Source organism: Oculina patagonica, chromosome 12 (assembly GCF_052425735.1).
Source record: "Oculina patagonica isolate OP01 chromosome 12, crgOcupat, whole genome shotgun sequence".
NCBI lineage: Eukaryota > Metazoa > Cnidaria > Anthozoa > Scleractinia > Oculinidae > Oculina > Oculina patagonica.
This window is the reverse complement of record NC_135769.1, coordinates 29888431-29912374: the sequence shown is the minus strand read 5'-3', so window position 1 is coordinate 29912374 and position 23944 is coordinate 29888431. Positions and strand designations below refer to the sequence as shown.

Genomic DNA, 23944 nt, shown 5'->3' with positions numbered 1-23944 from the left:
AGGCTAAGCCAATACTGTATTCCTCACTAGCGAACAAGTTTTAAGCACGGCATTTGATTGGGAATTGGGAGAAAAAAAGGCAATATCCGAACACATTTTGAATGTTTTATTGTTCTGTTGTTAAAAACCATATCATAATAAGAATTTCTGCAAATTATATCCTTCACTTATCTTTTTAGCTGCAGGGCAGTGGCATCGAATCTCCACCATTTTTTACACGTTGTAAGAGTCATTCACTCCTATTTACAATGATCAACTGCTACAAAAATAAAACCTCTACAATAAGTTGTTAATATTTTCAATGATTATTTCACGTTTTCTGAATCTAGGAAGTTTTTTTAAAAGCTCAATCATTTGCCGGCAACGAGAGCTTTCACAAGTAAAATGAGATGACAGAATCACTGACAAGCCAGCTTTCACTCAATTGACACAGCTGTCTTTGCCAGCTGCAGTGTTCGTCAGTCGAAGTGACAAATTGAAGAAAACGCCACTGTACAAATTGTTCCTGCAAGGAAACTTTGGTAATCGGAGAAGTGATTTTCCCATTTCATTTCCTTGCATTTGACATTTCTCAGACGTAGCTTTGCATTTGATAACTCGTGTCTTGGTCATCTTCGTTTTTTGGTTCTGTTCCACGGAGTTTCATTTCTTCTTTGCCCTGATCTACACCTACTGATACAGGAGAAGCCCACCGAGAATCAGGTTTGACCGGTTTGCTTTCCGGTTTGGGTGACACGGTTGAAGTCGCCTTTGGTTCTTTCTTGAAAAGCTTACCTCTTGATGACTCCGATTTGGGGTAGGGCTTCTTAAAGGAAAATATCTTCTTTTTCCCTTCATCTTCGCTACTTGATTGCGGTGAAAGCGAACGCACCGAGCCTTTTGATTTAGCAGCTCTGTCAACTGGCCTAAACACTTTACGGCGGTCACGGTTAACCTCCATTTTACTGTCATTCAAGTCACTGTCCTCGCTCATGACATATATCGGAGCCCGTGGAGATATTTGGCCATCCAACCGTTTCATGACAGGCTTTTCATTCTCGGGACTGGACAATCCCGACAGTGAAGAACCATCGATTTTGTCCTCGCTTTTACCGATCTTATTGAGTCCACTTAACTGGCTTCCTATCGGTGGAAGTCGTAAGGTAGCAAGACTTGGGTTGCGGCTCTCAGGTTGCGCAAGATCTACTGGCGCAAGTCGCGGCCTCAAGTTACCGCTGGCTCCCATTGCTTGCACGTCATGTTCAAAAGAACTCAAACTACTGTCTGAGTCATTTGAATGGCGCGCAGGAGCCACTACCATGGCGTTGTTGTTTGATTCCGTTTTTGCCCCACTACCACCTGGACGGGAGGGGCCACCCTGCGTTGTGTCGAACCTTGTGTTACCATCCAATTGTACGGCTAGTGCATTGTCTGTTTCTTCCTGTGGAGAAGTTATCGCAGAGATTTCTTCTTTCGCGTCTTCCAAATGTTTCATCAACACGGCGACCACAACGTTCAGCAAGACGAACTGTGTAGCCAGAACAAAGACGGCAAAATAGATTGGAGCGATGTGTTCTAACGCGGTACATCCTGGCGTGGGATCCAGTTCACAGCGTTTCTTGTTGATTATGTCCTGTTGACGAGTTAGAACACGTGACATTAAAAAAAATAATAATAACAAAAACTTAACGAGATGAGTAACATCTCACTCACGCAGTCAAAGAATAAAGTATTGCTATGAGCGGCTCCTAAATAAAATGCTAGTCCGTTTCTTGTTAAAAATCAACAACAACAAAAACAAGCAAATTAAGAAATATGGCAAACTGATCCTCGCGCCCACGAGAAGTTTGAAATAGAAATAAGATAAAATTTGTCCGATGTTTCGTTTTGCAAAACAAACCTACTACGGGGAATAGAAAAGAGAAATAAATAAATCTTAGCAATGCATGACTGATTTCCTATATTAGTTTTGAAATATAACATAACAGAGAATGACAGCTAGGCTCTTATCACGAGGCTCGATTTATTCATCGCTCTATTTCCACATTGCAGAAAAATTAGTTTTGCTCAAACTAATAAAATAAGAATAATTTTAAAATACCTTGAGGATCCCATTCCAGTTGTCCCCAGTTGACACTCGAAACAAAGTTAACATCGAGAAACCAAAGTTCTTGAAGTGCGCATGATTGTCCAGTCCCTCGCATGGTACTTCGTCTGTGCAGTCTTGGGGGCAAGATAAGTTTAAAGCATTAAGGTTGTGTCTTTAATGAAATTTTCAAAACCTTCATATTTTACGAAACATGGAGAATCTACAAACATAAACAGATATGAAGATAACTTAAGACTCCATTGCCACCTGGATTTGTAATAACAAAATGACTCAAAAGTCTATGAAAGAGAGTTGATTGTGTTCAAAATCTCATGAGCAAAATAAACGAATCTGTCTTCAGGCGGAAAGTACGAGGATAACCGGAGGGGCTCTCATTTAAAAGGAAGGGGGACGCTTGTCATTTAATTTAAATTTTACCCCTAAAGGAGAACAATCTGGGCGTGGTTCAATCTTTTAATTTTTCTCCACTAAAAGATAATACTCTTAGTTCTTAATCATTGGTCTAGACCACCAACATGGAATGACAAAGTGTTTTATTTCCTAACTCTAAACCTTAAACAAGTTCTTGATGACTAAAAATCTATAGTTGGTGTTCCGTCCTGAATACTCTAAGTGAGACCCAATTACGTAAAATACACCCCTTAGTAAGACGACTAGCACCGCCGTTCCTTTCATTTCAGAGTCTCCCCCGGGGACGACACTAGCTATAAAAAGGTAAAAAAGACAAGAACGGCTCATATAAGTAAAGTAATTATTAAACAATTGTCGGAATAGCGTTTAAGGAGTCTTTATAACTTACCAATTTGACCAAACAATTCCATGCCCAAGGCGGCAAAGATAAAGAACATGAGGAGGAACAGAAGACCTAAGTTACCAACCTGCATCAGAAAAAGAAAACATTCAAATTTTGCCGATATGAGCTTGGGCTATGAATGCAAATGGCATGTGCGGAATATACCGGCACATTTTGGTGACGTCATCTCTGTGTCTATCCTCTGATAGATTTCGGGTAAGGAACTAATCACAACGTGCGTAATAAATATTTCGTTTATTGTAACCTGATAAATGGAGAGTTACCCAAGACAGAAAGCGGATGCGAGAGCGTACTTCACGAGTATGTGCACTTCATCATACAGTAAAAATTCGCGACTTGAAAGGCTGTCTCTCTGGGATGGTGGAATTTAATTCAGATGTAAATCCACTTACTTGCGGTAGAGCCTCAGCAACAGTGTCAAGCAACTTTCTGATCCCTTCTGCTGTCTTCAGAAGTTTTAGCACTATAGTTCAAGACAAAAATGTTCCCTGCATCAATAAACTTGTGGTATTTTTATAACACCAACATTTTAACTTAGTTCATAGCACTGATTAGTTGCAGACGTCTCTTGTTTAGAATTTTCACAGCGCATTGTATGTTTTGGTCGTGAGGCTGATTTTTTTGAAAAAAAATAAAATTCTTCAAAAAAATTTCAAAAAATTTTTTTTCCCCCCTCCCCCCTTTTAAAAAAAAAAAAAAACCAAAAACCTAAAATATTTCAACAATTAAGAATTTTTATCCGCCCCTTTTTCTTTAATTGGATTATGTTCCCCCCCTTCCGACCCAATTTCGTAAAAGAAAAAAACTTCACGTTGCGTGACAAAATGCAGTGTTGTGTGACAAGCTAAGAGAATAGTTGCAAAAGAGGCTAAACAAGCTAGGCAATACCAACCTCGAGCGATTCTGAGCACTCGCATGACCCGGATGATAGTCGGGTTGATTGGCAACTCAGAATTCATTTCCTCCAGAACAATGCCGACAATTGAGAGTAAGATGATAAACAGGTCCAACTGGTTCCACCTGTTAATAACAAGAATCGCGGTTAAATGTGCACTAAAAAATGACCACTTTTGTAAAACAAACATGGCTCCAGACAATGGTCGCGAAATAAGTCTTCCGCAGGCTACTGGCTAAGGAAAAAGTTTTGTTACTGGGCAATAATTCAATGGAAACTATTTAGCTTTTTTCTATTCATCAAAAATTCCTTAATTAATTTTCTGTTCCCTTTTGGAACTTCCTTTGAAACCATTCCCCCCCCCCCCCCCCCCCCCTCTCTTCCACTCAGCTGAAAGTCTAAAAAAGGGGCCACGTACCACGCCCACTTAGCTAACCTTTGGTGTTGTGTGTGTGAAGCCATTTTGGCTTCTGATTTATTCTAGCAAATTGCACCACGCTAATAAAAGTTTACCTTTCTTTTATGTATTTCCTGAATCCTAAAGCGTAGATCTTTAAAACGCCTTCCACGATGAAAATAGCCGTGAACACGTAATTGGCATATTTCAGGAACACGCTCATTTCCTAGAGAGAGAAAATAATTGAAAAGAACATAAGCGTGTTAGCCTCTGCACCCAAATGTTAAACTCGATATGCAAACTTATGAGTAGGACCCTTTCAACCTCGTCTAAACTTTGTTACAAAATGCCGCTCAACAGAGTCGACAGATTAGATGTAATATGTCAAACACGAACGGCAGCGTTTCATCGGGATATCCAAACAACGAGAAGAGAGTTGAAAATACAAAGTGCAGCGGAGTATTTGGCAAATTTCGAGGTGTTTGGATAGCCGATGAAACAATGTCTCGAGTGATATATCTTCTCAATAGAAACAAAAACTTAAAGGAGTAAATGGAGAAATAAAATCGTAAAAATGTTGTATGCTTATTAAGACCGGGTATCCAAACCTCCTTCACGGTTATGATTTTCTTTGTTTTAACTTGATGAATTATTAATGAGTTTAAGAAGGTCAGTTGAAAGACGAACAAAAGAAAATCCATGTGTAAACATCCCCCAAAAAGAATTCAAAAGTCAGAAGCCATGTGCAGTTTTTAAAACTCAAAAATCTAGAACACGAGACGTAGAACTAGTTGCTTTTCTTACCTCAGGTTGATTAAAATGCTCCATAGCCATACAAATAACATTTAAGAAAATAACAGCCGATATTCCCAAGTCAAAGTATCCGTGGGTACAGATTCGGTGGAAAAACCTCCGAGGCTGTCGGATTTCCCCAGTTTCTTCGTCATTGGCTTCTGTGAGGAAAAATAATAATTGAGACAAAGGGTAAGGTACAGAAAGTTTCTAAAAGCTTGATCAAACTTGTTCAAGAGACGCGTCGACCCGAAAAATTCCATTCTGATGACGTAGCTTTACAGATATCCGTGTAGTGTCTCCGATTGGTTGTTGCTCGGTTACGAAGTTTTCGCGCGCAAGTAACAACCAATCAGCTGGATCTCTGTAGAACTACGTCCTTGGGGTGATTCACAAAGGTCGCTTGAGTTGGGAATGAATTAAACGCACGAAAAGACTTCTGCTTACGCGCCGTAGGCATATTTGTTTAACAAAAGTCAAAAGCAAAAACCATTGAAAAAACACCTTAATTCGTCGAGCCAAGTGGCTCATCAGGCCAGAGCTTATCCCGGTTTCTTCTGTAGCATTAAGCGACTAGGAGTATTTCTACTCCCCCATGGTTGGGATGCCCCCAGCAGTAAACTCGCCGGTACCCATTTATACACCTGGGTGGAGAGAGGCACTGTGAGAGTAAAGTGTTTTGCCTAAGAACACAACGCAGTGCCCCGGCCAGGTCTCGAACCCGGACCGCTTGATCCGGAGTCCGGCGCACTAACCATTAGGCCACCGCGCCTTCCAGTTTAGTAGAAAAGTGTTGCTTTATTGTGAGATTGATTTAAATAGCCCAGTTTCGATATTTTAAAATTCAGCCTAGAACAATAGACATCACTACGAGGCTCCGGGGAATAAACCCCACAAACTCTATAGTTTGGTCCCCGGAGCCTCGTCCTGAGGTCTATTGTTTAAGGCTGAATTTTAATATATCAAAATTGGGCTATTCTTTAAAGGATTTTTTACTGAAATTATAGTGCTAGAGCTTGTTGAGATATAACGCGTCCTGTGACTGGCTAATAGTCGGGGTGGGTTTTCATATAATGCCAACGCAATATAGACGTTTGGCGGGTAAAATGCAGGCAGCAGCACGTCAAATAGACACATATATACAATAAATTCTTTTCAACTCTTATCACTATCTAAGCTCTTATCACTACCTAGCTCTTATCGCCCTCCGTCTATCTATGAACCCACCTGATTGGAGTTTCTCGGCTCTCTTTTTTTCTTTTTCTGCCAAACGATCTTTTTCTATCATGTCACGGCACTTTTGGAAATTCTCCACAACCACACCAACCAACATATTGAGTACAACGAAACCAGCTAACAACAGAAAGGCCACAAAGAACAATACGTTCCACTTGTTGTTATTTCTTATTGGCTGAAAAATAAAAAATGATTCATTGTTAGTCTGAATGAATATTTTATTTTATTATTCATTCAAAATATTTCTTCGTTTCTGATTGGCTTTCAATCCCCGGCTAATTCCAACTAACCGGCTAGCACCGACCAAATTTGGAAGACGCTTCTATAATTGGACGAATGACGTAATAATTATTGGACGATTGACGTCAATCGTCCCATAATAGAAAAATTATTGGACGATTGACGTCACGTAACAGCGGCTTTTGTACAGAGCTCAGTCGAAGGCGAAAATGTTCGCTAAATTTCAACATTGCGACGAAAAAATGGCCCGAATATTAGATGATAAAGATAGCAAAAACATCAAAAAAGCTTCGCAGGGAAGTCACTTTATTTTTAAAGCTTATCTTTAGGAGAGAAACATAAAAACAAACAGCGACACCGGAGGAGTTGGCCACTATTAGCGAAAATTCTACCCCAAATTAAAGTTAGTAGCCATTTTAATTCATTTTGTGTTTTTAGAGCTCCCCCCCTCCTTGGAAATATTTTGAATGAACCCTAATAAAAGTGCAATTATTGAATTCCCGGCTTTCGTATAATATGAAGAATTATGCAGATCTCGGAGAGTTTATCCGCCTCAGCCTTCGGCCTCACGGATAACACCCGCCTCGATGCATAATTCTTCATATCAAACTTCTCATCCTACAATTGCTTAATATTGAAATGTTGTAACAAGTTTCAACCGACGGATAAAATAAAAAGGTCATTCTACAACAAGTAAACCCAAAAAACAACACCTAATATTTATAATTTAAACGAACGGTACCTGTTTGTCAATGCCAACAGCATCTATCCCATCATACATAATGGTCACCCAGCCGTCTTTAGTTGAAAACACAAACAGTGTCAGCAAGGCCTGTAAGGAAAAAACAGTCGGAATAAATAGGTGCGTGAAACATAGAAACTGTTGAAATGAAGTATAGTTTTCGTTGGAGCCTAACGGCCCATCCAGGACATACGTATCTCCAGTTTCCGTAATATGAACCAGCATGAGGCTACTAGGAGTATTTCTACTCCATCCCTGGATGAGATGCAAGTCTATCGCAGATTACCTCCAAGCATTTTTTATTCACCGGCAACCATAGTAAAGAGAGTAGACAAAGATAACACCGAAAGGCTTACACCTGACATTGTGAGGGTAAATACACAAATACCCAAGACATACAATGAATGCGGACTGTAGCCTAAATTTCAGACGTCTTCCTCTGGTCGCTTGCTAGGAATTCAGGCTATCCAGGACTGCTCGACCAGCTTAAGTCCAGCGCGCATGAACCATTAGGCCAAGTCGCTTTCCAGATATATTTGTAGTATAAATCCGGCTACTTGTAACATTTTCACTTTATTGTAAAGAAGAATTTTGTGAAAGAAAGTGATGTTTATGAGATTTTTAACCGAGTGCAAATCTGTCAGAAACTTATGACTTCAGCTTCCCTTTGTACATGTGTGGCAACGTCACGTTGCACGGCAACATAGCTGACCTACAAATGAAAAAAAGGCGGGCTCAAATCGCTCACCTTTGCCAAGTTATCAAAGTTGTATTCCTTGTTTTCCCAAGTGTAACCTTGTTGTTGACAGTCAGCTTTAGTGACCACGTCAGGATATTCAGCTTCCTTACAATGGTAGAATTTTCCCTTGAACAGCTATGAAAAAAAATTTGTCACGCCATGAACACATGCAATGGTATACAAAATCTATAAGCACTTCAGAGGAGTTTCTCCGTGTAAAAAGAGAGGATTATCCTCTCTTGGTGTAAATTTGTGCCTCCTCAATTCGTTGCACGCTTTTTGGCGTCGCTGTACGCTAAAATGAATCTACAACAATTGACACCAACTTACTTTACACATTGAACTTTTAGCTTTTGACAACTTTATGTTGTTGACAAAATAACCTGCTCTCTATTCCTGTCAAGACCAATTTAATCAGGAAGATATGTTGACCGGTTATTTAATAAGTCCACAATTCATAAGTATTTCTGAGAATAAAACTCATTTTGTGAAACTTTTTTTTACTTGACAAACGCTATATAAGTGGAATGAAATATCAAGCAAGATCTTCTGATCGACTACCTAATAAATACGGCCCATGTTGATGGGCTCCTGTAAATACAGTATACCCTTTGTTATTAACTGTCTTGTAGATATTTACCTGCACGCCAAGAATGCCGAAAATGATGAAAAATGTCGCAGCTATAAGCACGATATTTCCAATTGGTTTCAGTGAAGATATTAATGTCTCCACGACGATCTTCAGACCAGGCGCTCTACTGATTACTCTAAAATAAAATAAAAAGTATACAAATAAACTAAGAACTTTATAGACGACTGTCCTCGCAGAATTACCGATTAGTGAAAGGCCATCAATATTACCACTTACAAGTAATAAGAGTAAAAACAAATTTTCAATGAAACGCGCGTGTGGAAAACTTTTTGCATGCAAAATCAAAATTGCATTTAAATTCATTTGATTAGCTGATAAACCATAGTGTGTGATTTTCTCGAGTAAACCCCGCCTCTCCTCCCTAAAAACACACTTCATCTTTAAGCCGATATTTGTCCACCCCTCCCTTCCCTATCTCCAGTTATTTTCACCCGGCGATCATACTATACGAACCTCAAATTCAATGTTGACTTTTATCCGACCAACCTTGCTATAATGTTTGAAAATTGTTTTTGAACGCTAGGAATTAGAAAAAATTAAATGATTTCCTATCACTTCCAAAGACATTTCCTGGATTGCATTTTGTTAAATGTCTGAAGGACGTTTTGACGAGCTGAAGAAGGTTTTCACTGTGTCCACTGGGAGTTTTTAAGTAGTATATTAAGCTCAAAATGTTATTGGCCTATTTTAATCAACCTTTGCTGAAGATTTCATTCAGTAATATTGTTTTCAGGCCCAAAATTTGCAATACAATATATAAAATTCTAAATAATATTCTCGTTTTACTTATTGAGTATTTTACAGAATGAGTTAAGAAGCGTATCAGACATGATCAATATTTACCTGAGAGGTCTAAGTGTTCTTAGCGCTCGAAATACGCGTAGCACGCCTAAAATGGAGCTTTCCGTTTCGGTTGTCTGGGAAACAATGACGTCAATCCATGACACGACCACTAGGAAGCCATCCATTACATTCCATGCACTGCGCATGTATGTATCGGGCCCGATCCAAAAACCAAGAGCAATCACCTAAAGATGGAAAAATATAATTAAGACAAACAAACAATGATACGGTTTTTTTTCTGTGGATGGGAAAAGGGGAGACAAATCCACATGCATATCATTAGTCACAAGGAACTCATAATTGTTTACAAAAGAACGCGAAAATTATCTAAACAACTGAGAATTTTCTTTTCCTTTTCTGTTAAAGAAATGTCTCTAAACTTGGAAATTTTGGGATGCCCTGATTTTATACTTAAAATTGAGACCCTTTCCAGCTGAAAAATCGATGGTTAGCTAAGGGTACATAATATACCTTATCGTTACTTATTTTTGCGGGAACTTAATTTCGCGGGACTTAACTTTCGCGATTTGGCCAAAAATACGTAATTAAAATTAAAAAATACAATAAAAACGTTAAAGATAAATTTTCGCGGGTCTTTAATTTTGCGATTATTTGAAAATCGCGAAAATAAGTAACAATAAGGTATATATTTTTCAAAGAACAAGGTACAATGCCCCGCCCCTCCCTAAAAGGGACCCGTTGGAGGTAGGGGTCAAATGTGAGTAACATAAATGTACCTTGATGATCATTTCTAATGTGAAGATTGCCAGGAAGATGTACATACAGATGTCGATCACTTGCTTCATCTGCAACAGGAAAAATAATATTGACAAGCAGGCCATCTTCTAGTTGATTATCTATCTAGCTTATCCAGCTTTCGGGACATCCCGCGTTTCTCTTAGGGTCCACTCGACTGACCTTTAGAAAAATGGCTCTAATCGAGCTCGTCTACATAATTAATGAAGTAAGGAATTACTATTACTCGAAACGTTAGATGCATAAATTTCAAGAGGAGGTTACTCTGTCCTATCAACTCTACGATTTTGGCCATTAACCTAGCACAACAGTTTATTTGGAAAATGATTCCCTAATTATACTCCGGTACTTTCTAAAGTTTCTCATACTTATTGATAATCTATCTATAAATCATAAACGTGACCGTGGTTTGGAAATCTGATCTTCATTAGCCTAAATTATTACGATTTCTTTCTCTGTTTATTCCTTATTTTTTTTTCTTTTCGCTTGAGAAAGCGTTTCGTCACATTCCCAAACACGTCAAAGTTCGTCAAGAATAGTCCTCTGCGCGTCGTATTTTCAACTCTCTTCTCGGTGTTTGGATATGTGATGAAACACTCTCTCTTGTTTGACATGTTGCATCCAAAACAAATAGTATCCCACGCACTGCCCCCAGACAAAACTAAGTACCCTGCTGTACAAAATTGCTGAAAATTAGCAGAAAGAGCAGAGAGCTCGGAAAAGCCGTCCTACCCACGTGGAGTCATGCGCACTCCCCCCCCCCCCCCCGACCCCCTGCATCCAAAAAATAATAGTATGTCCCGCACCACCACCACCACCACCAAGACTAAGTACCCCGTGGTACTTAAAAGAGAATGAACATAATGGGTGAATATAATGACTGACCGTGCTGTCGTTTGGCAGATCAGGTCTTTCAAGGGCCATGACGATACAGTTGAAAAGGATAAAAGTCAGCACCACTCGATCAAACCACTTGTTCCTGTATAGCGCTACCATCCATCTACGGAACCTACAAGACAGTGGCAAAACTGTTAGTCAAATAACTAATGAAATAAAAACATCTCTGCTCAAAGATAAAATCTGTAAACAGTTCATTGTAAAAAGTGCTGGTTGCATCAGTACATTTTATTTTTTCATGCTTATTGCACGTTTTCGACTAAAAGATTTAATCGTATAGGCCTCGTTCTTCACAATCTTGTTATTGCAGCAAATTAAACACAAAGGTGCTTCCTAGAGAACTTGAAGTTCTGTTCTGGGCTAACTTGTTATCCTAATACAAGGTGCACTTTGTCGAGCATATACACCTCCAAAAGTTTGCCAGATATTGTCTTTGCAAAAAAAGAGTTAGTTGAAGAATAAGCTAATACGAAATTAAACGGAGCACTGCAGAGTTGCTGATTGTCTACTTAATCATTTTGCATGGTAAAATTCCAGGTAGCACATTGTTGAACATCTTGGTGCAATCCACGCATGCGTACCTGTTGGAGGGTGAAAAGAGAAACAGAGACCAGTTCCTTCGCTTGAAACAACATGTCGAGCCGTCCTGGATCCTAACGACCGCCTCGTCATCCTCCTTTGCACTAGTCTGTTGAAAGAAAAAAGAAAACACATTCACGACGCCGTTAATTGCAAGCCAGTGGTTCTACTCACATCGAATCCAATAATTCAATTAACTCAAACTATGTTAAATCTGTGACCAATATTCTTCTATCTTACCCGTATCAGACTAGCCACATGATTTACAGAAAGTGTTCTTAACCTAGTTCAAAAACTTGTACAGACCTCGTTTTCGTCATCAGAAGTAATGCATCTTTCTGCCTGGGCGGGGTTTGCTATCACCATGGTGGTCGTGTCACCAAATGACAGCGTCTTACGAGTCACTTTTGGTGAGGTGCTGGCGGGGGAAACTGGGGCGGACGCGTGACATTCCTAAACGAAGAGATTATTTTAGATGCACAAAATGTGTTTAGCTCATCCTAACTTAATGCTCTTGTGTAACAATGGGCTTATGTATTACTAGATGTTGCTTGTTAGTAGCTCGGAAGTGTGTAAATGCTACATTGCTAAATAATAAGTCCATTTAAACTGGCGATTTTTAGGCAAATTCTGTCGTGATTTCTTTTTCGATTTTTGTTGCGCTAGACATGCAAACGTATCAACCAGCTGCTATTTGCAGTGCGATTCGGTCGTGATTTCAGTGTGGTAGTTTCGAACTTACTATAGAAACGACACCATCGTTCTTTATAAGGCGTGAGGTCATTGGCTGATACAAAGCCTTTGTTCATTTAAACTTGTTTCCAAATTCTAGTGACATCCCGCTTAAATCGCGCTCAAAAAGCAGCTAGTTCCAGCGCGAGCGTGACTAAAATCGCAGAAAAAATTCCAACTAAACCTGCGCCACCAACATGTCCTTGTGTAAATGGGCCATTTCAAATGTTTGAGATTTACATTTACAATTCTAAGGTATAAAGTGCATCTGATGAAATACTACAGTGCGGTATTAAAGAAAACAATCCAATCGTTACTTGTCATAGAATTATTGAGACTGGAGCTTCCGCTCTCTTAACCGAGTCAGATCAAGCTTTATTTGGTTCCCTTGCTTTTCCGCGTTTTCGTGCACTTTGATTTCGTCTGACTTCTATACAATAAGATCACTTTTCAATCTCAAGATGTAAGTTGTATGTTAAGCAACAGTTGACCCGCCAAACAAACGATACATAGTTTGTACAAAGGCGAATAATACTGGTAATAATACGCGCTATCCTACCATGAATATAGTTAATAACGTAAAAAAAGAGAAAGGACACTGTTTTCTTTAGCTACTTATGTTACGTATACCATATTAGGAAACTGGCTGAATTATTGAAAAGCGTAGGATTGAGATGTAGACAAAACGACAGAATTCAAGTGTGTAGTGGCAAAGTTGCATTTGAGATCCACTTATGAACAAAAAAATTAACGAGGTCACTGGTTCAACATCCGGCCCGAACAAAATTGGTCGAAAAGACTTTTTCTACACAGAATTCTGGAGTGGGTGGATGAAAATGTCCAGCTACGCATAAGCGGTGTGGATGAAAGCTCGAACGAAATAATTGAACTTCTTATTTAACCAATCAAATTCCACGACTCAGTTCACGTAGATTGCACGCGTTCTTTTGACACGTTCAAACTTTAAATGAAACATTGATAAACAACCTGAATAAAAGCGACTGGATTCCGAATAGCCCTAAAAATTTAAACTCACATCTCTAAATAGTGAACATTTAGGCGACAGAGAAGGGAATGAGCAGCGCATACAATGCCCTGGCTCAGCGGTTTTCCTATAATCATCTCTTGTAGTGACGTCATGGGATGGTGTGGGACTCACGCATACCCGTGGGGTAACCATAGGATACGGCGCCATGCCTTTGCACATCTCGTAGTCTCCGTCTTGCTTTACAGAGGGTGGTGATTTTACGCTCCAACTGCTTCCACTTTTTTCCTAATAATGAAAAAGAAAAAAAAATGGTCTAGATGTTGTTTTCTTTGATCTTACCATGACGTAACATAAAGCGGCTCTTAAGTTGAACAAGGCGTGCTACTTGACGTTATTTAGTGAATAAACCTGTCACTATGATTACAGCAAGCGCTTAGTGTGACCCTTTTCCCTCTCTTTTCCTCATCCCCTCTCGGCTGGATCTCCGGTTGTGTCACACTGCCCGCTGTAAGTGTAAACCAACCGGAGAAAAACGCGGATTCAGATTCGATTGTAAATCTTTGACAGCCTGCGCTGTGATTTTATTTTATTTCCGCCTTTTACATGAAATCAATGAGCATCAATCAACAGTGCACCCGTGGTGTGGCCGTGATCGGGGCATCGAGGCGCGCCCCCTTGAGTTCTTTTGGACTGTGGCGCTCGGCCGCATCGCTCCGTGTGCTCATCCTCCGCTTTTCTCTCTTCAGGGGTCCGGTACAATTGGATGCTAGAGCGATGGCGGCTGTCCTCCTCCCCCGATCGAACTCATCCACCAGTGGGCCCTCTTCCTCACGGTAAAATTGGTAATTTTAACTCTTTTTGGTGCATACTATATTATATTATACATATATATATTATATATAATATTTATATATATACATATTACAATACATAATAATAAATTTTTTTAATACACGTCACGCACACCAGCCTTCGCTCCTAGGTGTCGCGTGGGTAAATAAAGTATTGTTGTTGTGTGGGTTGGAGGGGGTAGGGCACAGAGCACCCTTAAACCAAAAAAATTTCGGGGAGCGAATCTTACCGGTTGAGTGGCAAATCCTTCGACCAAGATGGCGACTAACAAGTTGAATAGTATATAGTTTCCAATAGTCATTAGCAGTATGAAGTACAACGCCGCCCATTTGGATGTAGCTCGCATTCCATCGTACATGACTGTGTTCCAGTCCTCCTGGGTCAGCACCTACATAAAGAAGAAAACAGGAATAGTCAGAAAATAGAGCTTTTATGTTTTTCAGCGTTAAATTTCGAGCTACTTAATTCTAGGCTCAAACTAATCCTGGACCCGACGTCAGAGTCTGTTCTTTTGGAATTCTAAATGTAATGTTTTTCTTTCAGTATAGCTCATTCCCTGAATAAGTTATGCCGTGCCTGATGAATTATTGTAAATTGAAGTCAATAAGCCCAACCGTACAGTCACCTTTATTTTATAGTCATATGGGAATTGAGCATGCTTTTAATTTTTCTTCAGGTTCTCTATTTTTTCTCGTTACCCAAAAACCAAGCCACTAACACTTCAAATTTCAATTTGATCTCGGTGCACGTACACATCAGAGTAGTTTCCAATTGAGTGTCGGAAAAATAAACCAAAGTAATCACTCTGGCCAATTACAAAGGACACAGACAATCCAATGAACCAATCAACATACGAAGCAAATACATCTAGCTGACACGTACACGAAACGCGGGAAAACGTGTGCAAGTGAGACACGATTGGTTAAGTCTTACTTCTGATTGGTTGAGAAAGTGGTGCGAGTTTTTTTAAACCAATCTCTAAGCGCAGTAATGCAAAACTAAATCAAATGAAAAATACTTTCGGCACTCAAATGAAAACCGTGGAATTAAATAAAACTACAAATTTTATCTTTTGACACAAAACAACACCAATTTGCTATGCGCCTATTCTTCAGAAAAAAGTGTTTTATGGTTTCATCTCTTACCTGGAAAACTGTTACCAGTGCCCAGAACAGGTCGTCAAAATTTGCCCGTGCTGCAGCATAATTCCCATCTTCGTCTTTGAACATGTATTTGCCACCAAAAAGGTTCATTCCCAGTATACTGGCCGTGAATATGAAGAGTATTAACAGAGCCAGAAACGTCATCACATTGTCCATAGTGTGGATCATTACCAGTAGCTGTCGTCTGAGCGCCGGCAGAAAACGGACCAGTTTGAATATGCGCAGTAAACGGAAAGACCGCAGGACTGAAATACTGCTGCCGCCGTCGCTAAATAGTTCGACGATGCTGCAAAAGTGTAAGAAGTTAAGTTAATATCCGTCCACCCCCTGAGTTCTTATTAAGCTTCTTATCTGTTTCCCTTTAAGAGATCTTATACTTCTGACAACAGTTCCAGTTATAAACGTGCAAGCTGGGGTTTTCTTGCAATCATGTCGGTCGTTGAGAGCAACGTAACCCAGTTCTCTCAGTGCAACAAACCCAAACATGTCTATAGTACTAAAAAAAAAAAAAAAAAAAAAAAAAAAAAAAAAGGAAATTTTGTTTTACTCCCATGCAAAAAGCGTTTAACCAACACAACAAAAAAAAAAAAAAAAAAAACAAAATATAATTTTGACACTCAAATAAAACCCTCTAGCATTTAGCTAAATGCACGTTCGAATTTTTACGTTAGGTGTAGTTGGTAGATGTTGCTAAAGCTGCTGCATAAAAATAAAAACCAAAAAGATAGTCAAAAGAAGAAGAATTTTAAAAATTGACGTTCCTACCGTTGGTGTTAGAACAAATTTGAAGGTAATAAGCAAAAACGTAGAAAACAAAAGATGACTACTGACTACTGCGATTCAAGGTCACGTGAAATTTGTAAACCAATGGAGATATTTTTATGCCATGATATATTAAGTCGCTTGTTTGGTAAAGATTGATTAAAAATATCTAGTAGCACAATTCAGCCTATTTTTCCAATATGCGCTACTTGCGTGGAAAAACTGCTTCAACAGTCGTTGAAGGCATGGTTAATGCTATCCACTGGATAAATCGCTTTCCAGTGGATAAGTGTTACCAAAACAAACTACGTTATTCACTGAATAGTGATGTATCCGGTGGAAAGCGTTGTTTAAACAACAGTGGCCAGGTTCTTAATCCACCTGAAACAAGTCAAACAAGTTTTTAAAATGCTGACCTCATGATGACGATGAACCCGTCAAACAGGTTGAAAGGATCCTTGATGTAACCATACGGACCCAGGCCCACCAACTTGAGAAGCATTTCAAATCCAAATATGGCAGTGAAGATGTAATTTAAAATTTCCAGCACCTCCGTCATCTTTAAAGGCTGAAAATACAACAAACGAAAATAGTTTAAAATGTTCTTTTGTGAAGAGGTGTTTAGCGATAAATATAACCAACACAAGGCGGATCTGCACGATAGAGACAGTTTCGTTCTCTCCCTCGCCTCCCCTCCCCGTATTTTTTGTATTAAGAGTCCCACTTTCTACACCCTTTTAGCGACTTAAGACAATGCTACCTCTCCCCTAATCAAAAAATAGAGCGTTTTGTCGAGAAACTATAGACTGATAGTTAACTCGCGGAAATTTGATGTTCTTAAATATTAGACTAGGTTAATATTCTAGTTTTAATAACATCAAATTTCCATGGGGCAACCATCAGACCGATAGTTCCGAGACGGCCAATAAAACACTCTATTGCCTTTATTTTTCACTATTTAAAAAGAGGGTAGGGATTACTGCATGTCATAATAATACAAACAAACTATATGCTAGCTTTTAAAAAATCAAATTTTCAGGGGCAACTATCAGACCGATAGCTCCGAGACAAAAAGGACTCTATTGTCCTGATTGTTTACTATTAAAAAAAGAGGGGGGGGTGGTTATTGCTTGCCAAAGTAATACAAACTGAACAAAACACATCTTGAGCATTTCCTCACCTGTCCGTGGTATTCAATACCCATGCTCAAGGTATTTAGAAAGATCGCTCCCATGATTATGAACATAAACCATTTACTTTCCACGCTAATTCGGCACACGTGACGAACACGTGATAATGGCTTCTTCTTGCGTTGTTCACCTTCTTCGACGTCATCATCTGTCAATTCACTCTCACTTCCGGCATCCTCCTCATAAAAACACTCAGATTCGTAATCAACCTTAATGTCTTCCTCCACGTGTTCTACTGCGCATGTGCAAACATTATGTATGGCTGAAGCCGCTGCGGCGCTGGCTGTGGCCGTTGCGGCTGCGCTGGAAAGTGAAGCCGCTGATAGAAAAGAGTGCGCCGAGATATCAGCCACCGCAGATTTTCCGTTAATAGCCACAGCTGCAGTCGCCGTTGTGATCATCTCGCCGCCGTGAGCGGCACAAGACGGTTCTTTCCGTACGGAACAAGAGGATCCAGTTACAATAGAAATCATTGGTATTGCTCCTGTCTCGTTTTCATTTTCCTGCTTGTCAACATTCGGGACTTGCCCAGGAACAGTCAAGGTATTACCAACTGGTTTAACCCGTTTGGCTTGAACCCGCTGAACATCCACTGAAGAGGCACTGGGTGTGACCTCGACGCTTCCCGGATGAACAGGAAACTGCTGACCCATATTACCGCACTGACATCCGGGTTCTGTGCAATGCACGTGATGGTGATAATGATGATGATGGTGGTGATGATGGTGATGATGATAAACGAGTTTCTTTTTTCTTCTTCGGCGTTTCCTGTGTCTTGAAGTTTTCTTTCGTTTACTTGCGCTTTCGCAATATTTCCAGTTAAATCGTCTATGAATTTTTCGTTTAAACCTCCTTATTAAATGTTCAATGTATCTAAGTATTTCTATCCAGCAGCCATCTTTTCCATACCGACTGCTCGCTATTGTACTTGTACTTGTTCCTTCTTTGCGGCGACTTGCGCGCAAAAGTTCATTCTCGCGCTGTTTAGTTTCTTGAAATTGCGTGGTGATAACGACTAGACACAAATTAGTCATAAAATACGAAGCGATCTGAAAAGGGAATAAAATGTTCGTTAGCCGTGATTTCAACACACAAATTCTCCTAATATTTTGTTCCTGGTACATCTTCTATAAATTTTAGAAATTGAACATTTGAAAAAAAAAAAATTACAGCTTTATTTTGCCTCCATAACTGCATCGCACAGTCACAATTAAGCGTAAAAGTCACGTGAAATAGGAACATGACTTATAGATTTTCAACCAAACTTTGCTTCAGGTTGGTTGTTTACTTTAAGAGAACTTAAATTTGTGAAATAAAAAAGCTGTTTAGGGGTCACCGTATTCGTTGTAAAAGGAGCAGGAAGAACTTGTATATACCACATTAATAATTCCTTTGCGAGTACTGACAAAGTACACGTTTTTCCGTGTTAATGTATTATCCTGCCATAGAAACTCATCTGTATTCCCTATACTAGGGAATCACCTTAAGCATCATGGTTGTTATATAGTACTTACTACGATAAGAATGATGAAATAAATCCAGTTCCACAAGCCATGGGCGTCTTGAACATAATACATAATGTCTGACCAACCCTCAAGCGTGATCACCTGCGTACACAAGGCAATAACAAAGATAGGAAAATATTTATTTTTTATTGTGTGTTTTATTTCACGTTTTATTCTCTGTGATGCCATTCGCAGAGCTAAATGGGTTACTCTGCTAAAATACTAAAAGCTAGCTCTTCCAGTATATAACAGTCAATTTTTGACATTAGTTTGACAAGGCAAAGGACAAGTTTGAAGGTAACATGACTAAACTGGATTTTACGTAATTTCAAAAGGTTTGATTAAACAAGGATCTCATATCGTACTGGGTTAAAATCTGATTTTATTATTTTTTGTGAAATTGCAATTAGCAGTGATGAATAATCAACAAAATCACTGCTAGCTCGTGGGTGATTGTGTTCCATTTATTGTCGAGGAGATCTTTGTTTGTAGATCAAGTCGATGATTTTTTTTATTCTCGAGACCTTTTTGCTTGACAATGTATTAAATACTGTAATGAAAAACTATATCTTTATACCAACCTGAAATATGGCCACCCAGGCGATAAATATGTTATCAAACCCAATGGCTCCCCAAAAAGGGTTATCGCCTTCTTGTCGGCACTGACTGTAATATTGATTCCAGTTGACACAAGCGTTGGAGTTGATTTGACCTTTTTGTTTCTTTTAGATATTCTTCGTAGCTTAGTGTGCACTCTCGTCCAGATATAAGGTCCTTCAACGGAGGAATTGACTTACTGTTGCAGCTTTGCATGCCGGGAACACCGGGCATGGCACAAACAAAGTCGGGGTTGTCAAATGATGGTACGTAGAAGTCTGTTAAATTGTAACTGAAAAAGACAAGAAAAACTCAATAAAATGAAAGATCAGATGACTTAGGTTTTATGCATAATTTTTTCAGAAGTAGTAGAAGAGAATTTCGCAGCTTTTTAGCAACGTAAGAAACTATAAGGAGTGTGAAAAATCATCAAGCTTCAACGGAATTCGAATTTTGTAAAACTGTTGCAAACGGTCTACCACTGACCTATATAGTATTTATTCGATTAAGCGCCCTGGGCGCTTATTAATTTTGGACCGTGAGGTGGGCGCTTTTCGGGTGGGCGCTTTTCGAGGCTGGGCGCTTATTAAACTTTTACTATTTTCAGCAAGTAGTAAGTTTTTTTTGTAACAAAACAATAAATAAAACAAAACGTGAAGGTGTACCAAAGCAAAATTTTAACTGTTCATTGAAAGTTTCTGTAAAATACTAAGAAAATTAGGTCTTCGGGGAAGTCTCTTGGTAGTTCACCTTCTTGGTGGGGTGGGGGTGGGCGCTTATTTGAGGTTGGGCGCTTAATCGAATAAATACGGTAGCACTACTTGACACGTTAACGTTGGTCTCTGTGGAAGATGTTAAAAAACCGACTGTTTTTCTTCGCTTTCTTATTAAACTTTGTTAAATCTGCCACGTCGTCAAAACGAATCTAGCAATGTTTGTAACGAATAGCAAAATTAAATGGTACTGCCATGTGCCCGCAGAGAGACGTTTGTTACTCAATGTAATTCTCCTATCCAGAGCCCTCATTCTTCTGGTCACATGGTCGGAGAAACATTAGTGCAAAAAACGAGAAGATATGAGGATGAGAATCCCTCAGAATTTATTATCAGGCTTGCATCCGTGATGCCGTTAACACATACGAATCATTTGGTTTATTCATTACCGCATATCGTTTGTGCGCTTAACCTTTTCAGCTCTGATTCATTTTGACGTATATACTACCTGCATGTTTTTCAATAAAATTGAAATCCATACCTCTCGCCGGAGACATTTAGCGGTAAATCAAGGAAGCATCTTCCTCTGAGCGTCCCTCGCCATAACTGGACAGCAACAATACCAAAGATAGCAAAAATAAAGAAACATATGGCCAAGACATTCCACAACATGGGAAGCGTGTCCAACAATAATGTCACAAGAATCCGTATACCTGGAAAAAAATAATAGAGAATAAATTACTAGTCTGTGAAAGAAGGTTATTCCTTTTTATATTTTTTAGCTTAGCAAAAAAAACAGACTTCGATAATTTATTAACAGATCAGATTGTCACTGTAGGAATAATTAAATCACTAAAGAGCCCAGAACAAGCCAATACAATATATTGTATCAGTGAAATCAGAAACCCATAATCTGGTGAAATAAACAAGTGAGCAGTCAATTATATTTTTTGTCCCAGGCTAAAAATGCTAATTCTCTATACCTTTTTAAATGTTTCATTTTGAGATTGTGGCGTTTTATCAAGACAGTTCACTGCAGTTGATAAGGTTCTTTCTTCTAATTATCTATTGGTCTTAAGATGTTTTGATGTTGTAAGAGAAATTGGCCCTTAATTAAAAGTGATAAAGAGAATTCTTATGACCTAAATTGCCGCTAGAGTGTGCTTGCATTCAAAGGCGCTAACAGCAGAAAAAAAAAAGTCAAACTTCAAGTACTAATTAAACTGATTACACAAGCTGGCAAGACTGAGTGAGATCTTGATAAGGTATCATTCGGCGAATGCCAACTTACTTGGAACTCGGTTAATGGCGCGGAGTGGTCTCAGTACACGGATAGCACGAACAGCACTCAGGTATTCTCCTTGATCATACAGCAGTTCAAACGTCCTGACAACAAAATCAACAAACAACAATGAGAAGTTTGCATTACTGGGAAAATAGCCTAAAGAATTAGTTAGAATTGTTTTCGCAAAATCTATAACTGGATAGGACTCGCGGCCATTTTGACTTCTGACGTCACATGCTGGTTGTCCGTTTTCTTAAGCAACAGATCAATTCCAAGATGGCGTCCCACAGAAATGCCAGAGTTTTTTTATTTTTCGTGATTGTAAAGTGCTCAGTTATCTTTTGATAAAGCTAAGAAAGTAAAGTTTCATACACACTACGAAGCAACAAAATTTGACTTTAGATGATTTTTAAAAAGTTTTATATAAAAATCTGGGAAAAAATTGTGTAAAAAATCATTTACAATTCAAGGAACTCTGTATGCGTCGAGTTAAACATTTTACATTGTATTACAATAATTCGTCACAACAAACGCACGAAAGACCTCACAAACAGTGTTTTAATTAATATTCTTCATTATTCCCCATTGTCCCCTTGATCACTGTCTTCCGTATTGACCTTTCAAACAATAAATGGCTTTTTTCAGGAAAGATACAAGATACAAATTAAACATCTTACCCCGCAGCTACAATGAAGCAATCAAGACGATTCCACGACTCGGAAAAATACGCCAGCTTTCCAAACAGACCCATAGCCATCCATTTGCATAACATCTCCACTAAAAAGAACGTGTAAATGACCTTTTCCATAGCCTCCAACGTCTGACATCTTTGCGTTTTGCACTCCGAGTCAAATGGATCGTAAAGACCCAGTGTGACACAGTTGACAAGAATTACCAAAATACTTATACGCTCAAAGTAAGTGAATAACGTTAAAGAAAATAAAGTTAACGGCTTTCAAGCTATGACATCCCCCCTGATTATCAGCAAAAACGTGTCACGTAACTCTGCTCTTGAGGGCGGATGGGTTGCGTGACGGCTGCAAAGAAAGGGCGGGGAATTTCAACCTCATCCCCAGGGTTTCTCGTCGATGAGTTTTTTCACGATGAACCACCTTTTTGAAAACTCGTCGCCGAGAAAACTCTGGTGACGAGGTTGGCGAGCTTTACGAAGGGGACTAGAAAATATGCACTTAGTTTTTTAAGACACCTTAACCTAAAGAATAAAATTATATTGAAATGCTATCCAAAAAATAGAATGCCTCAGGTCTTATATAGAAAACATTCTGAGTACCAGATGCACACTACAGAAACTTTAAAGGAGAGAAAGTAAGAAAAATTACGTAGCGCTTCAATGAAAAACTGTAAATAGCAAAAGTCCCACTACCTTTGTAATTAAGCATTTCTTGGCAGTTTTCTGGTCCTAGGTGAAATATTTACTTTTTAATTACTTTTTTGTGGGGTTAAATTAAATGTCAATGAGAATGGAAGACAATCTCAATTAACGCAGTATGAATTTTAGCAAAACAAAGAGAACGCTAGCGAAATTGTAGCTGTCAATGAAATTTTGCAATAATTCTGCCAACGATGGAGTTCGTAGTTGAAACAATGACGATTAAACGTTTTACAAAAAAAAAAAAAAAACACAACAGAAGTGAGTAAAGGGAAGAGTAGATATAATAACACGAGAAAAATCATGAGTCTGGTGAAAACTTATATTTTATATTCAAAATGAGGGTATCGTGGTAATTACTGAATCTGTCAAATATGTCTTGACAATTTACTTCTCCTGTGTACAATATATTTGCTGTAATTACTGCTAGCTATTTGGGATTAAAAAAAAACTTCAGACATTAAAAGGAAAGAGTAGAAAATACAGAAAACTGATATACACTGTATATATTTTTTTTTACAAATGAAGTGTTGTAATTATTGAATCTGTCAATAAGGGCGGGACAATTTACTAGTCATTCGTGCAATTAGCAAATATCTCAATGAAAGCAAGTTTCAATTAATATGTCAATTTTGTAACGAAAGGCAAAGAAAAAATAAGGCCCGGTTCAGACGCCGATCTTTTCATGAGCCGAACCTAATTCCTTGAATTAAGTACATGAAAAGATCGGCGTCTGAATCAAATAAGAACGGCTATTTCAATTTGGAACGGCTCACCCGTCCTTCCCGCCTGGCTTGGCCGAGAATTTCGCCTGTGGAACGCCTTTGGCCAAATTGTCACTGTGCATTTTCGCAATAATTCACGTTAATAAACTGACAGTTGTGTTACATTTACTGACTAACGTCCCCAAGTGCTATACTATGATATTTAGATAAGTTTTTTTTTTATAAATTATGGGATCTTCGAGCCTTTTAAAAAGTAAAAGGTGAATTATCTGAAATATTTCTTGGTTTTATTATAAAGATGCCCGAGTATATATAACCTAATCATTGTTTTAACTTTTCGATTTTTTCAGAAATAAAACTGCCTCATTTAG

General features: G+C 38.8%; 1 protein-coding gene across 1 annotated transcript; it reads right to left on the bottom strand.

The window, feature by feature from the left end:
* Positions 1-91: 91 nt before the first annotated feature.
* LOC144634030 (voltage-dependent T-type calcium channel subunit alpha-1H-like) lies at positions 92-22414 on the bottom strand. Its single transcript, XM_078492968.1, is given in 27 exon segments — positions 92-1612; positions 2081-2202; positions 2889-2967; positions 3296-3366; positions 3796-3923; positions 4312-4421; positions 5000-5148; positions 6215-6398; positions 7206-7295; positions 7954-8079; positions 8585-8711; positions 9440-9624; positions 10177-10245; positions 11081-11204; positions 11674-11780; positions 11978-12124; positions 13440-13676; positions 14473-14631; positions 15389-15692; positions 16585-16736; positions 17349-18407; positions 18873-18965; positions 19445-19567; positions 19569-19752; positions 20715-20886; positions 21465-21559; positions 22136-22414. Coding segments are annotated over 27 exon segments (5568 nt in total). The 5' UTR covers positions 22267-22414; the 3' UTR covers positions 92-571.
* Between the last annotated feature and the right edge of the window lie 1530 nt (positions 22415-23944).